This window comes from Anas acuta, chromosome 27, assembly GCF_963932015.1.
Source record: "Anas acuta chromosome 27, bAnaAcu1.1, whole genome shotgun sequence".
Lineage (NCBI taxonomy): Eukaryota > Metazoa > Chordata > Aves > Anseriformes > Anatidae > Anas > Anas acuta.
Window position 1 is genome coordinate 5,185,060 of NC_089005.1, and position 14,584 is coordinate 5,199,643.

Genomic DNA, 14,584 nt, shown 5'->3' on the forward strand with positions numbered 1-14,584 from the left:
ATTAATTCATGATGTCACTTCAAAAGAAGCATACCCAAGAGATGAATTAGGTCCTGAATGACTGGCAACTCATGAAGCAAGCAAGCAAACATTGATCCCTAGGCATAGCTGAAGGTCATTAGATACTGTTTGCTTCCTCCCAGGCTCTTACCACTTGTTCCTGCTGTGGCGTTGGCTGGGCCGCACTTTGCTGGGTCTGTGGAGGTGCTGGAGTCTGTTGCTTTTGCTGAACTGCTGCTACTGCTGTCTTCTGCTGCATTGCTGCCTGCTGGGCCATCATCTGCTGCTGCTGTTGTTGCTGCTGCTGGTAGTAGTTCTGCATAAGCTGCTGCTGTGCTGGCGCTCCCTGCTGCATCACTGGGAACTGGGAAACAACCAGTTGAGATGCTTATTGCAAACTGGGGTGGCCAGAACTCAGGGGCAAGCCACAGGACTGGGTAAAGCCACTGCAAGTGGCAAAGCAGTAAAGGTTGTGACGGACTGAAGACCACCTGCAGAAGAGCGGTGGAAAATAGCCTGCCAGTCTAATGGTAGATCCTTTCTGTGTTACACCTGTCTCTAGTGGGCTCCAATGGCACACCAGAACACTGTTCTATGGTGTTCTCCTTTTCCCATTTTTTATTCCAAACCTTTCTCCAGGACCGTAAGATTCACCACCCCTTTGCTTCCAACATTAATATGCTTTAGCGGTGATCTGTGCTGCCATAAACACTTCAGTTAAGCACGCATCTCTTACCTAGACAAACCCTAGGCAATGGGATTTATCTAACACACAATGTTTTCACAGGCCTCCCTAACACCACTATCTACCACACAAACAGACCTGACCATTAAAAAGGAATGCCAGGTTTCTTATATCACAAAGAGCAGAAAAGAAATTGTACACCTCTACTCATCAGTTAAGTGCTGACCTCAAGACTTTGAAATACTTTGAGCTATAAAAGAAGCAGTGCTGGCTAAGGTTTTATATATGTGCATGACAAAAATATCTCAAGGCCTTCTACACTAACAATTCAAAATACCAGCCTTGTTTAAGCAAGGAAAATCTTGCTGAAGAACTGGAGATGCATTGGAAAACACCTAAAAACTATGTATAAAACTACCCCCCAAAACACAGAAGTAGAGGACCTGATATAAATGTAAAGATGTGGTCCTGCAGGCCTCTAACATAGGAAATAATGCAACAAACACGGTCATGTTTCTTTCACCTGCTGAGCTTGCATCATCTGTTGCTGCTGGTAATATGCAGCCTGTTGCTGCTGCTGCTGCAGTAGCTGCTGCTTCAAGAAAAGCTGCTGTTGGTGTTGAGGTGTGGCTTGTGGCTGAGCAGAAGGGACTTGGGGCTGTGCCTGTGATGCCTGCTGGGAAGCTGGAGCTTGTTTGGCTTGTGGCTGTGCCGGAGTCTGTTGAGGTGCTGCCTTTTGCTGGGGAACACTTGCAGGGAGGGAAGGCTGACCACTGCCCAAGGCAGCAGGCCCTGCAACTGACAGAAGAAAACAGATCCATCAGAGAGATCAGCACCACATCGCAGCTATACACAGTGCCTGTCAGGAAGGTACTGCACATACAGGAGTCTCACCTTGTGGTTGAATTGCTGCTTGGCTTGTGGGTCGCTTTCTAGGTGTGAGGGCCGGCTGAATGGGTAAAATTCCAGGGTTGGGTTGTGTCTGTCCTGCTTTAGGTCTCTGGCGGGGTGCTATGGACGTCTCTGTTGTAGGAATGGGATCTGTCAACCTACAAAACAATGTAACAATTAAAATGAGAAAAACACCAGCTGGAGCAGTAAAAGAAGTCCTTGTTAGCCTGAGAGCTGTTACAAGCAGCACACAGTATGGGATAAACACTCATCCATACTTCAGCTGGAAAGGTGATAAAATGATAAAGGTGAAATGGTTAGATGCATCCAGATATACCGGTCAACCCTTCCACAAAACTGGAAGCACAGTAAAATTTAATGGATGCATTCACAACAATTAATCCAACACAATCATTTTAATCATTTTGCCCATTGTGGTATCTTCTCCTGGCGGACAGTGGGAACTTGTCAAAATCACTCAACTCAAATACTTCCTACAACGTACTGTTTAAAGCCACTTAGAGTTTCAGATGAGCAGATGATGGTTACAATAAGGATGCTTAAGAGCAGCTGGTACCTTTGGGCAGAGTTGTCTGAATTGGCATCTTTAGAAATACCTTAACTTTAGTACATGTATCCCAGAATCAGGTCACTGGACCTCCTCTGATCCTTGCTCAACATTTGTTGTCCCCCAACAGTGGACTACAATAGAGCCAAGAAGCTGGGTATTATCGCCCCCTTCTGCGTCTATGTTTCTGTGTTAGATATCAAGTTGTTCTACCAACGTAAGGGTAGCCGTGTTCAATTATAAAAAGAAACTCCTGGGCCTGACATAGGAGAAGAGATGCCCTATTTCAGAGTCTGAAAAAAAAAACAAAAAAACAACCACCACTTTTGGAGTGCCCGCTAATGTAATGCTTTGCAGTAAAATAAGGTTTAAGTTTTGTCCAACAAAATTTATACGTCTCATTACAATACCATAAGCAGAACAAGCAGCAGCAGGAGAGAAGAACCACCACAGCAGTACAGTGGTTTTTCCACTAATTAGGCTCTTCAAATGGAGGTTGCCTGGGCTTCCCCTATAACCACTGAAGAAATTATATGGCTCGTGCAGAAATCACAGCAATTGCACACAGTAATTACTGGGTCAGGTTATCATCTGCTGAGGGTCAAACTCAAACAGCCGTAGTCCCTGATGCAGTTTCTCAGAAGACTTGCATTTTTTGGGCTAGTTCCAGGCCCACTGCAGGATAGCTGCAGTCTTTCTCCTGACTTTGCTCTTAGGTACTTTGGGTACTTACTGCCTTAAATGAATCTGTTGTGTCATCCATCCTAAGTGCCTGATAGCAGCAGAAGTTCATGCGATGCCTTCGGTACAAAAAGTCTAGCTGTTGAGTTGTGCTGAGTATTGCCCAAGTCCCCTGTCCTCAGACACACAAATTTCCAGTATCTGCATTTTCTGTCTTTCAGATCAATGGATATTTACATCATTGAAGCAGAAGCCTCGGGACTGCAGTGTTTGTCTCAGCGTAAAAATGTAAACCCACAAGGAAGCAGCTAAATACACCAAGCGTCTTTTCTAATAGAAAGCAAAAGACAGCATATAGTAAAAAGAGAGCACTGTGTGTAATAAACATGCAGTTACCTGGCCTTGGGTTGACTCTTCTTCGCAGCAGCTTCACTTGCTTTGACTGGGTCTGGGAGCTTAGCAGGGATTGTAGAGTTCTGCAGATCCCAAAAATACTAGGTTTAGCGCTTTGAGGGCAAAAAAAACACTCAGAAATCATTTGCAAAATCACTACTATGAAGCATGGAGATTGCAGGATCTCCATAGCAGCTATTCCTCATGCTGAATGTAAGACAAACCCCTGCGGTTTGGGAGAGGGAAAAATTCAGTTCAGCTTTTTGACAATCTACTATCCGTGGAATCTGAACATAAAGCTTTATAGTATATCCTGTGTGTTTTACAAGATAACCTTGGAACAATGGCAGCAATAGTTACTAATACAGCTATAAAAACAAGCATAATTACAATGCCTTGTTCATAAAGATCATAAATAACCAACTGGACACATGGAAAAAAGGTTTCTTCTCATCTGGAAAGAACAAAGATCTCATGTCACAGATATACATAACACTGAAAAAAAAACTTGTCATTTTTCAATTGAAGTCTGTAAAGATAGGTGAAGAAGGAGCAGATGGTTGTGTAAGGTCTGATGTGGTTCAAATGCAAGTTGACTGTTCTCAGCCAGACAGCAGACAAAATCACTATGTTTAAAACCAACTGCAGTGCAAATTACACACGCTATGATGACTTTGCCTGGAAATCAAATTGGTTTCACAAGCATGGCCTAATTTTCCATGTTCACATGCAAAAGGTCTCTTGGTTTGCCTCACGCTGTTTACTGGGTGAGGAAGCAAATCGGAGACAGACAGAAATAAGCAACATATGAATCAAAACCCTGATTTACACACCCCCTTAAAGCAAAAACAAACAAACAACAACAACAAAAAAACAACAGCACTGTTAATCACAACAAATGAAATAGAGTCTCCTGACTAGAGACCAGGGGAATAACATGGCAATATCCTCAGTATTTAGCAAGTGTCATCCCCAGCCTCCCTACACACAGCCCTACATCAGTCTACTACTTTGCTACTCACCTGGACGTTCTGGACCGGGCATTCCTTCTTTGCCAATTTGAATGCAAAGTAGGAGACCTGATAAATATCAGGTCTCTTATCAGGGTCTGGTTCAAGCATATACCCTTTAAAATATAAAGATGTTAACATCAGAGCAGTAGAACAGATTCACAGTCAGAGCTACAGCTGTAGGATAAGCAGATGCTAACAGGGTACCTTGCCTCTTTCAAAGCACCTATTCAATGGTCAGCAGGACCGAGCTGATCATTACGGTCAGCTGAGAAAGGGGCTAGATGGCCAGCCAGGATGGACCAAGAAATATTTTCCAACACAGCTATGCATAATTTCATAGCTGCAATTGAAAGCTCAAAGCAAGGAGGGGGAAAAGCAACCCTGCTTGGTCAGGGAGTAGTGTTGGTTTTGACCTCTGCATTTCCAAGCGAACACACGGGAAAAGAGCTTGATCCAACCCTGGTGTGTTAGTGGGGCATACCATTGCCTTTGCATAAGGCAAGAAAATACCAGACTGCTTTGAAAACACATCCAATTCTGTTACACAAGATTATAGCAAAAATAAATAAATAAATAAAACGCTGTACTAAAAACAAGAGAGCTGCCCCAGCTTTGCCAAGAGTAATGCATTGTACCCTTAATTACACATTCACTCTAGGCAGTAGGTTATTTATAAATCATTTCAGTTCTGTTTCTCAATTCACAGAAGACGAATTCTTATCGCTAGTCTAAGTCACTGTGGTTCTTTTCAGCTCCTTATCCAAACAGATTTATTACTGGAGAAATACGTTTCTGCATAAATAGGCTTATTGTGCAAGTTTCTGTAGACTCTTAAACCAAGTGGTTGCCTGTTTTCCTTCCTTTTCAGAGTTCACTACAGCCCAGCCAAATAGAAATCTTTGTTGCAACTGGCTTTTGAAGAGTGATCTCCCAAGCTACTAGAAGATGATTTTATCCATCCCTGTGTGCAAGCAAGTCTCGTATAAGATAAGCAACACCAATTTTTTTTTGCTGTGGGAACAAGGAATATAAAAACAAAATGCTATTTTTCAAAGCTCTATAGAAGTAGACTACGCCACTGTCAGAGATACACTCACGGATGAGGCAGTGCATGTCTTGCGAATGCCGAGAATTATCTGGAATGGTGAAATTGCCATCACAGATTGCCACCTGACTCTCCCCAAACGGCAAGGTGAAATAACACAACTTATACAGCAAACAGCCGAGTGCCTAAAGAGAGAGAACAGAGCCAGTGATTTATTTAACAAACTGAAGCAAAGCAGGGAATCACACAACTCAAATACCATTGAAGATAACATGAAAAGTACTCTAGCTTGTTCAATCACAGTGGTCCTACATGACCTCAAGCCTACATTTTAACATCCCTCTTGTCGACTGAAAACACAGTTATATGAGAAGATACGTACATGAAGAGCTCTCCCTCACTAAGCTGAGATACCGTAGGCAGCGGGGATCAGATGAGTAGCACCACACACAACCCACAGTTCCACATAGCACTGCATAGCACAACCCTTCTCATTAAACTGGCAAAGCCTGAGGTGTACTAAGAACAGAACAGAAGCAAGTATGAAGGTCAGATAGACATCAGGAAGAGGTTCTTCACCAAGAAGGTGGTTGCACACTGGAACAGGCTCCCCAGTGAAGTAGTCACTGCACCAAGCCTGTCTGAATTTTAGAAGTGTTTGGACTGTGCACTTAGTCGTATGGTCTAAAATTTTGGGTAGACCTGTGTGGTGCCAGGAGTTGGAGTCGATGATCCTTATGGGTCCCTTCGAACTCGGGATATTCTATGATTCTGTGATTCTATAAGCAAGATCTCCAAATCTACACAAGCCTTACACTGGTATATGTTACTACACAGAAGATTTTTTTCTATTCTGAATATACTGAGCGTAAAAAAAGCATATAGCAAAAATATGTCACCCATCATCCTTAATACTTTCATTCTGACGAAAACCAAATAATATTGGTTACCAAGCTTAAGCTGTACCAGTTCACACAACCTTTCAACCATTATAGTCGTGTACCAGAGAGGTATACAGATATGTCTGCATGCTGCTAGGTTCTATCATTGTTCCATCTATTACCAGGCTGCTTTTGACAGCAAGAAGAACCACCTATCTGAAAATAAAATGAAAATTTTGCACAAACAGCTAATTATGAAATACTGCCACCATCCCAAAGAGGAGAGGGGGAACACATTTCCTAATCCTAAGCAACTCATCATCTGCTTGTATTTTTTGTCATAGGATTTCACAATTAAATGACACTATATTTTAAAATAACCTCAATGAAATTTGAGGAAAGAGAGATTACGAGCAGGACAGCCACAGCAATAGGCCCTAAAGCTGAGGCCCCACTGTGCGCAACACTACATGCTTGTTTGGAAACACTCAGCAGGTCACTTGAAGAGAATTCCTTCCACATCAGGAAGAGGAGGACAGTTTGAGCATCTGCATCTCTACCCCTCCGCATTATCACAAGGAGTGCAAACCCTGGGCTCTCCTCTAGCTGCCTCTGAGGCCCTGACAATCTTTTCACACTGTTACAGCTGTGACCTCCCCTCTCTAGTCTCAGCAAGGCAAGTGACCCAACACTGGTACAGGGCCCGGTTCCACAAACCTCCTGCTGAACTCAGCAGTACAAGAGCCCCATAGGAGCTGCTACATTCCTGACTCTTGGCTGAGCTCACAGATAGGATGGAGGACTCTTCCCAGCAGATGCTATGCCAGCAATTTTGCCTCTTGCACATGCAGACACACAATTACTGAGGACACATTAAACCTCTCCTTATACTGCTTCCGCTCTTGTTTCCCAGCTCAGGGCTTTAGAAATTATACAAACACACTCTGAAATAGCATTTTAAACAAAACTCTTTTGCTGACTTGCCACTACACTAGAGACAGCACAGGCTTTTTTCCACCTCCATCACAACTAAAAGCAAGCCTACCATCTACTAGATTATCCAGTAATTTAACCAGTAATCCAGGTGCACTTTGCTTTCAACATGAACACCACAGCAAGACTGCACTAATCATTAGAAACAGCAGTGCAAAAGCTCGGTCTTTGTCTGGGTTTGACAATACTGAGCTGCATTACAATGTCCAGGAGAAGCATACTGTTATTTCTTGGGGAAGGTCTATTTTTTCATTTTCTATCTTCTTATGACCAGTGACTTTAATTTCACATGCCCGCCCAACCAAGGCACAAGAAGTCACAAGACCCTGAATTTTCTGTTTTAATTGTTTTATGACGTGAAATCAGGTTTGCATTGTTCAACCCTAACATTTCATACATCTCTATATTAAAACCACATGTAAGACAGCATGCAAAGAAACAATCATGTTTTATCCACAAACCAGCCCGTTTAGCAGTAACTTATCAGAAGTGTCAAGCAGAGGAACTCTTCATTCAGGAATTGTCTCGTCTTTCACAAAAACTAGGTTAGTCCAAGCCAGAAAGTTACTCTGTCATTACGATACAGAAATCAAGCTGCAGCCTGATTTTATGTTAACTGGGTTTTATACATACCCATATGTCTGCTTTTGTAGTAATAAGTTTGCCACTATACAGGTTGACCATTTCTGGTGCTCTGTAGGATAATGTAGTGTACCTGTCAAAAAAAGATCCATCAGTGAGTTCAAAATTGATAGCAGAGGCATTTCCGCTATTCCACATTTTAAAATAGTTCAAAATTCATTCTTTCCCTATTTGTTTTAGGGCAAATATTAAACATAAATGATTTATTTTTTTACATCAATAACAGCTTCTGCTGCATGCCTCTAACTAGAAAACATTGACCACTGCAAAACCATCCTGGGAAACCAAAGCAATAGCAAAGATCCTTTCTACAGCAAGAAATTTACTCACAAAACAGGACAGTCATTTTAAGAACTAAAACAGAAACTTTCAATTATTCAGAATAACAACAAAATCAGTAGTCAAATGTCCTCTGCAATGTTGTTACTGCTGGGGCTTTGGCCCCAGTTACAAATATTGTAACTGGATACATGGTTCCTAATAAGTAGACTTCCATTCCAGGATTCCAAATTTGAGTCATTGTGGACACAGGAAAGGTCATTTTGGAGCTCAAACTGGACATAGAGTCTGACACATTTTAGCAAGTTACTAGGGCTTTAAAAGATAGAGACAGTTTGAGACTCTTACAGACCTACTGCTAGGAAGAAACCTTGTAATTTCTGCTGTAGCACCTTCCATGCTATTTGGCTTGATCACAAGAAAACATTGCTAAGGGCAAAGTTTTTGTAGGCTTATTAATAAGCATACAAATATGACATTCCGAAGGGACTGCAAAGCGAGACTAAGAGAGCTCTGAAAACTTCAGTCAAGCACGTCTAGGAAATCCATGCACTTATAATTGAATCCTAACAAAAAGAAAGCATTTGCACCCATTTCTAACACACTGCTTTCTAGCCAGAGCATTGCACTAACAGTGCTGGAAAGTACACAGCAGAGATGCTGTTAAAACTAAAGCAAGAGCAAGGACATGGTATCAGGTCCATTCCTGATCTAGGCCCTACTGAACTATGAGTTGAGTTCCCTTTTTAAAAGCTTATCTAGGCACACCTCACTGTAACCACTCTAGCTGGGGCAAAAGGAGCCAAATTAAATACCTCAAGATCCATCCACTTTCTACAGAGAGCTGAGAAACTGGGCCATGTCACCGCAGGGTTTTAACATAAGCAGCCCATGGAGGACAGGCATTTTGTCATTTGCTATGTTTGCAGTTCAAAGAAACCAAGATAGATGAGAGACAGCCAGACAGATTCCACACGTAACCAAGCATGTCATTATCTTATCAAGGTGGGCAACTTCCGTGCATTGTTATACTCAGCCTTTCAGGTCTAGGGCAATTACATCAAGCTCCGAGCTTTATTGTTTCACCTTTCCCTGGCCCTTATTTACCTCTAGCAGGTCCCTCTATGCAGCACCATCCAACCTGCTACAACAGGCATGAGTAAAATCTAGTCCCAGTACACAGAAAAATTACCCTTCAAATTATGTCCAAGCCGAAAAAAAAAAAAGCACTTACTTTTTGATCTCTTCCTCTACCGCATTCACCCCTTCTGTCTGAGGGTTCTGGAATTTGTTAGTGGCACTTCCAAAGTCACACAGGACATAGTGGCCACGGTCATGCAGCAGGATATTTTCAACCTATAAGCATTGAAGACACATACAAAAAACACTCCATTAGGCAAAAAATAAAATAAAAAAGCACTTGTTTTCTTTAGATGACCCAGGATTTTTAGTGCCTGAAAACGTATCAGACATGTCAGACAAGTGCATAACATGACAGCAAAGAAAATATGCATCAAAACTATCACACCTCCTAAAATAGAAGTCAAATCATGGAAGCATAGTTATAACACTGCCTTCCATCCTGCCACATTTCCTTTCTCCTTCTCTTTCATTCTCTTTCTGTGAACACATCACCCTGACTCTTTTAAGACTACTGTGTGCTTCAGGATAAGAACTGCATGTTTCTGTGTCTTCAGTGCCCGAATTCCCTCAGCCAATATAGTGCACAGTCTGCAATCTGAACTTGGGACAGCTAGTACAAGCTCTCCACAGCTTTACAATGAACTACACCCCTCACTGTCTAGTGGAGAAGAACGGATATTAAAGGATGACAACACACACTTCCATACTTCATGAAATTAGCATACAACTCCATTTTTTCCCCCTGCAGTTCACTTGTCACTTAGGGATTTATTTATAACAAACTTAAGCTTATGCTCACACTTAAGCTGCTTTTTATCGCATTGAATACCCCACAGTCCCTAAACAATGATTGCATCAGCAGAAGTTCCTCCAGGATGCTGAAAATATGACCCCGTTCTTTGAAATACTATTTGACAGTTTGAAACAAGCACCAGTATACTGAAACAAGTACCTGTGGTAGCTGAAAATCAGTGGAGTCATTGCCTTTCTCCTAAATACTTCCCCTTAATCATGCATTAACAAAATCTGCTGTGTATTCTCCTAAGAAAGCAATCCAAATACTATGATACTGACACAAGGCATGGAAAACCTGGGATCAGTTATTTGCTTTGGCAAATCACCTCTACATTCCAGTTTCTCATCTATACAGTAGCATTAACATCACATTCTCTCTGGGGAATATTGAAAATAAATACTTTAAAAATCGTCTAAGTCAAAGCTAAATGCTCAGATACAACAAGAAAACATACTGATTCGATATTAAAAACAAACAAACAAAACCACAAAAGCATCACATAAGTAGTCACTAACAAAGTCTTTTTGCAACAGACCTCCCCATCAAGGACAATCTTTACAAGAAGGAAAGAAAACGAAGGAGTCAGCCTTTTAAGCATCAGAAAACCCAGCCAAATTAGAGCAGCTGAGGGGGAAAATGCTGGCTCAAAACCAAGGGTTAAACAACACCCCTTCCCTTCTCTGCCATCCATCTGCTTTGAACAAACCTTTGCACACAGATGTTCTCCCTAGCAGATCAACACTGACAATGTTATTCCCCATTCCCCTCAAACACGCTGCAAACGTTTCCAGAAGATTCCTTCCACTTCATCTGTCTGAAAAGTCTGACTTGACTTCTCATTGCAAGTTTTATTAAAAATTCTCACTGGAATATTCAGCAAGCAGGCTTGATCAGTAAATAACAGAGAAGAAAAAGAAAAAAAAAGTACTAAAGCAGCAGAGCAGAGCTCCTGAATTACTGCTACAGGCTGCCAGGCCAGAGGAGCCTGTCTGTTACAGACAAGACAGAGGTGCCTCTTTCCAGGTCAAAGACCAAAATCTGTCCAATTTTCTGCACTTCTGAGTGCTTACAACTTCAGCTGTGATCTTGAAAGTGCCTGACATACACAAAATCAGATTTGGACTCCAAATAAAAATCTGTAAGGGAAAGCTATGAGTCGACCTAAGAACATATCTGTTCTGCTACAAAATGTAGTAAGTTTTCGTTATCACTCTCTGAAACAAATGCTAACCTGTGCTAAAACCAAGTGGTAAAAGAAACTGCATAACCATAGACCGGCAAGGGATAAGACTTTCCTCAACTAGCAAAATCAACACACTTCATCCTCTCATAACCACAACTTCTAAGACGGGTATGTCTAAGGGCAGGTAGTGATTTGGGAGGGTTGCATAATTGAGGTGCCCTTGCCCTTTCTGACTGCTTCCCAGCACCTACAGGTTTGTCTAAAGATGTTTCAGTTTCTCTTTCTCCCCAGCACTATTCAATACATACTTCCAAAAGCTTATTTAGTATTTCAGAGCAAAAAGATGAATGCAACATCGGATCTATGAGCACTGACTGACTTTTACATGCGCTGCTTTTTTAAACATGGTCAATACTGGGATATGCCATCAGAGGACCGAGTAATTTTTACAGATCACACAGAACAGAGCTGTCCAAACGAATTCCAAGCAGAGGTTTGTTGGTGGCACCAGGGCAAGACCTGACATTACAAAGGAGCATAATAAAGAAGGCACAGAGATCAGAGCAGCACAGCATAACGGTCTTGTCATACCACAGAGAAGTGCAACACTAACAAGATTCCTGATAAAATGGAAACAGAAGAAACTAAATCCTCAGCATAAGAGTATAACATTCTAGTTATTTCAGAAAGTAGAGAAAGCAAAGGAGAAGGGTGTTTTGATCAACCTCCTCTGTGCTAATTGACATAGGATTTTGCTGTATCTCACTGTGTTTCTTTCACAAGAAAAGTCAGCCAGTTATCTACTCCTGGAACCAGATGGTTTCAAACTAGCAGAAGCATCACAGGTAGAAGTGGGAGACCTCTCACCGCAGAAAGCTCAGAGATGTAAAAACTAAGCTGAGCTCTAAGCTGCTGCTTTAAAACAAAGTGAGCTATTGGATATGAGACAGGAAAGACAAGGTTAAACGTGAAACAAGTTATGCAGACAACTGCCACCAGATATGGGGTACTCGTTTAAATCATTCTCATTGCCACTATATAAATTCTTCCACCCCTTCCACCTCACTAAATACAACTCCCTCCAGGGTCTGACAGTTTTCTCTAGACAGATTCCAACACAGAAGCAGAGACTGCACAGCCAGGGAAATACAACAGACAGTCAAAAGGCTTGGTCATTTGTTCTTTGCTGTTAAAAGGCCCAAACTAGAGGCACAGGAAGCGCTCTTACTCCAGTGAGAGAGGAACAAAAATAAACTTTAGGTAATGCCCTGCAGCATCGGTGGCCTACTAACCCTGAGGCTGAGGAAAATAGCTGCAAGAACAAGCAAAAGTCAGTACATGATGCAAGCCTACTGCCTTGTTTACACAGGCTGTACATGGGTCTAACTACAGTAGAGGTATCTGAGAATGTTCCAAATTTTATATTTTTTTTCTCAGGAAAATGTGGAATCAGTGTACACTTGTGTTTGTGGCAATCAAAGCAAATGAAACTAACCAGCACGTCCTGTACAGTACATCATTCAGCTGTAAGCACACAGGTGCACACCGACACACCTCCTGATAGTCAACAGGTCAGGAATGAAAACCTTATACACGAACACCGGGGCTAGGTACCATCTTTTTCACAACAACAGGTCATTCTGCTTCAGGAAAAGCCTGCTGGGTTAACTCAAAATCAAGGTCACAAAGTAATAGAGCTGAATTTGACTGAAAGGGCTTAAAGACTACTCATGAATCTCTTCTGCTGGCAGACCCCTCAGGGCAAGAACCTCCACTGTTAAGAGTAAAATCGAAGAGCTGGAAGGCAGAAAAAGTCCGTCTACAAAGTCAACATTTTCCTGTTCTTCGATAGGGTTACATTCACCCCTAAATCACTTAGGCAGCAGATGCCTTTCCTTACACTCTGATCATTCACAAACCTTTTCTGGCCCTTAATCTCTTGGATTTGTGCAGCTCCCCCTTTGTATTCAATTTCAACTCAAAGTCAATCCATATCTAAATCATCAATTCTGTGTTAATACTTAGATCCCCAGTTACAACTGAAGCTCCAGAGGTCATCATGAGAAGTGGCCAGCTGGTGGAAGGAGGTGGTTGTCCCCTGTGCTCTGCCCCTGTGAAGCCTCCCTTGGAGTGCTGTGTCCAGGTCTGGGCTCAATCACAGAAAGGATGTGGGGCTCTTAGAGCAGGTCCAGAGGAGGGCCAAAAAGTTGATCAGAGGGATGGAGCACCTCTCCTATAAAGAAAGGCTGAGAGCGCTGGGGCTGTTCAGCCGAAAGAGGAGAAAGCTTCAGGGAGACCTCATTGCAGCTTTTCAGTACTTAAAGGGGGCTTATTAAAAAAAAAAAAAAAAAAAAAAAAAAAAAAAAAAAAAAGAGCAACTTTTTGCTCAGGCAGGCAATGATGGAATGAGGGGGGAGTGGTTTAAACTGAAAGAGGGGAGACCTAGATTAGAGGTTAAGAAGAATTTCTTCACTCAGATGGTGGTGAGGCACTGGAACAGGATGTCCCGAGAAACTGTAGATGCCCCAGTCTGTGGAGGTATTCAAGACCAGGTTAGACAAGGCCCTGGGCAACCTAATCTAATGGATTGCATTGTTGCCCATGGCAGTGTGGTTGGAACTAAGTGATCTTTAAGGTCTCTTCCAACCCAAGCCACTCTATGAAAACATGTCTTAAAACAGAGAAAAGCCAGGTCTCTAACCTCAGGCACAAATTACCAACCAAGAGAACCAGAACTTGAGAGTTCATTTCAATATAGTAAGTTAATCTTTAGTATTACTTTCTAATTCATTACAGATGTGGATGAAATCATTCACTTACCACACAACGAGTTTGTTTTTTTTTTTACAAGAAAAAAAAGGAAGGATTTGAAGCTAAAAACATAATAGCAGGGGTTAATGTCAACTGAAGATGCTCTTGCTCCTAAGCCTTATTCTCTCACCCCAACTTTCCTTGCCTGTTCAAATTCCTGGAAGATGTCCACAGGCTTAAATTCAGTCCTCAAATCCATGGGACTCCACCCATTTCACAGCACTCTAGAAAAACAGATGTCAGACTTGTTTCATACATTCAAACTAACTGAGCAATGGGGTCATGATCATTTGAAACACACTAAAGCATACCAGACCCTGAGGATTTTTTCCCCTGCGCTGCCTGGTTGTTCTTAGCACACAAGTCGTCTTTTGCTCCTATAAAACAATAGCCAGCAGCATGAAACAAGCATCTGTTGAGGGCTCTGAAAGCAGACTGACCCACAAAGCACATCTGAATTTCAAATGTACAGCCAAGAAGGCTTGAGTGAATATATTATTAATGCATTTTATGATCTAGTTGAGAAGAAAAGGGAAGGTCTTTTTGTGTTTGTTTGATTATAGGTGTGGGATTTTTCAAA

General features: G+C 42.0%; 1 protein-coding gene across 29 annotated transcripts in view; it reads right to left on the bottom strand.

Moving 5' to 3' along the window:
- Nucleotides 1–14,584, bottom strand: part of AAK1 (AP2 associated kinase 1) — an 89,485-nt gene that overhangs the window by 40,811 nt on the left and 34,090 nt on the right. For all 29 annotated transcript variants that reach the window (XR_011090125.1, XM_068662156.1, XM_068662155.1 and 26 more), the window contains exons 6-13: nt 9,306–9,427; nt 7,784–7,865; nt 5,329–5,461; nt 4,241–4,344; nt 3,222–3,301; nt 1,580–1,734; nt 1,209–1,483; nt 152–364 (exon numbers count right to left, since the gene is read on the bottom strand). Coding sequence is in view for 28 of the 29 variants with exons in the window: in XM_068662156.1 (XP_068518257.1) it covers nt 152–364; nt 1,209–1,483; nt 1,580–1,734; nt 3,222–3,301; nt 4,241–4,344; nt 5,329–5,461; nt 7,784–7,865; nt 9,306–9,427 (1,164 nt within the window). In the remaining variant the exon portion in view is untranslated. The remainder of the gene's footprint in view (nt 1–151; nt 365–1,208; nt 1,484–1,579; nt 1,735–3,221; nt 3,302–4,240; nt 4,345–5,328; nt 5,462–7,783; nt 7,866–9,305; nt 9,428–14,584) is intronic.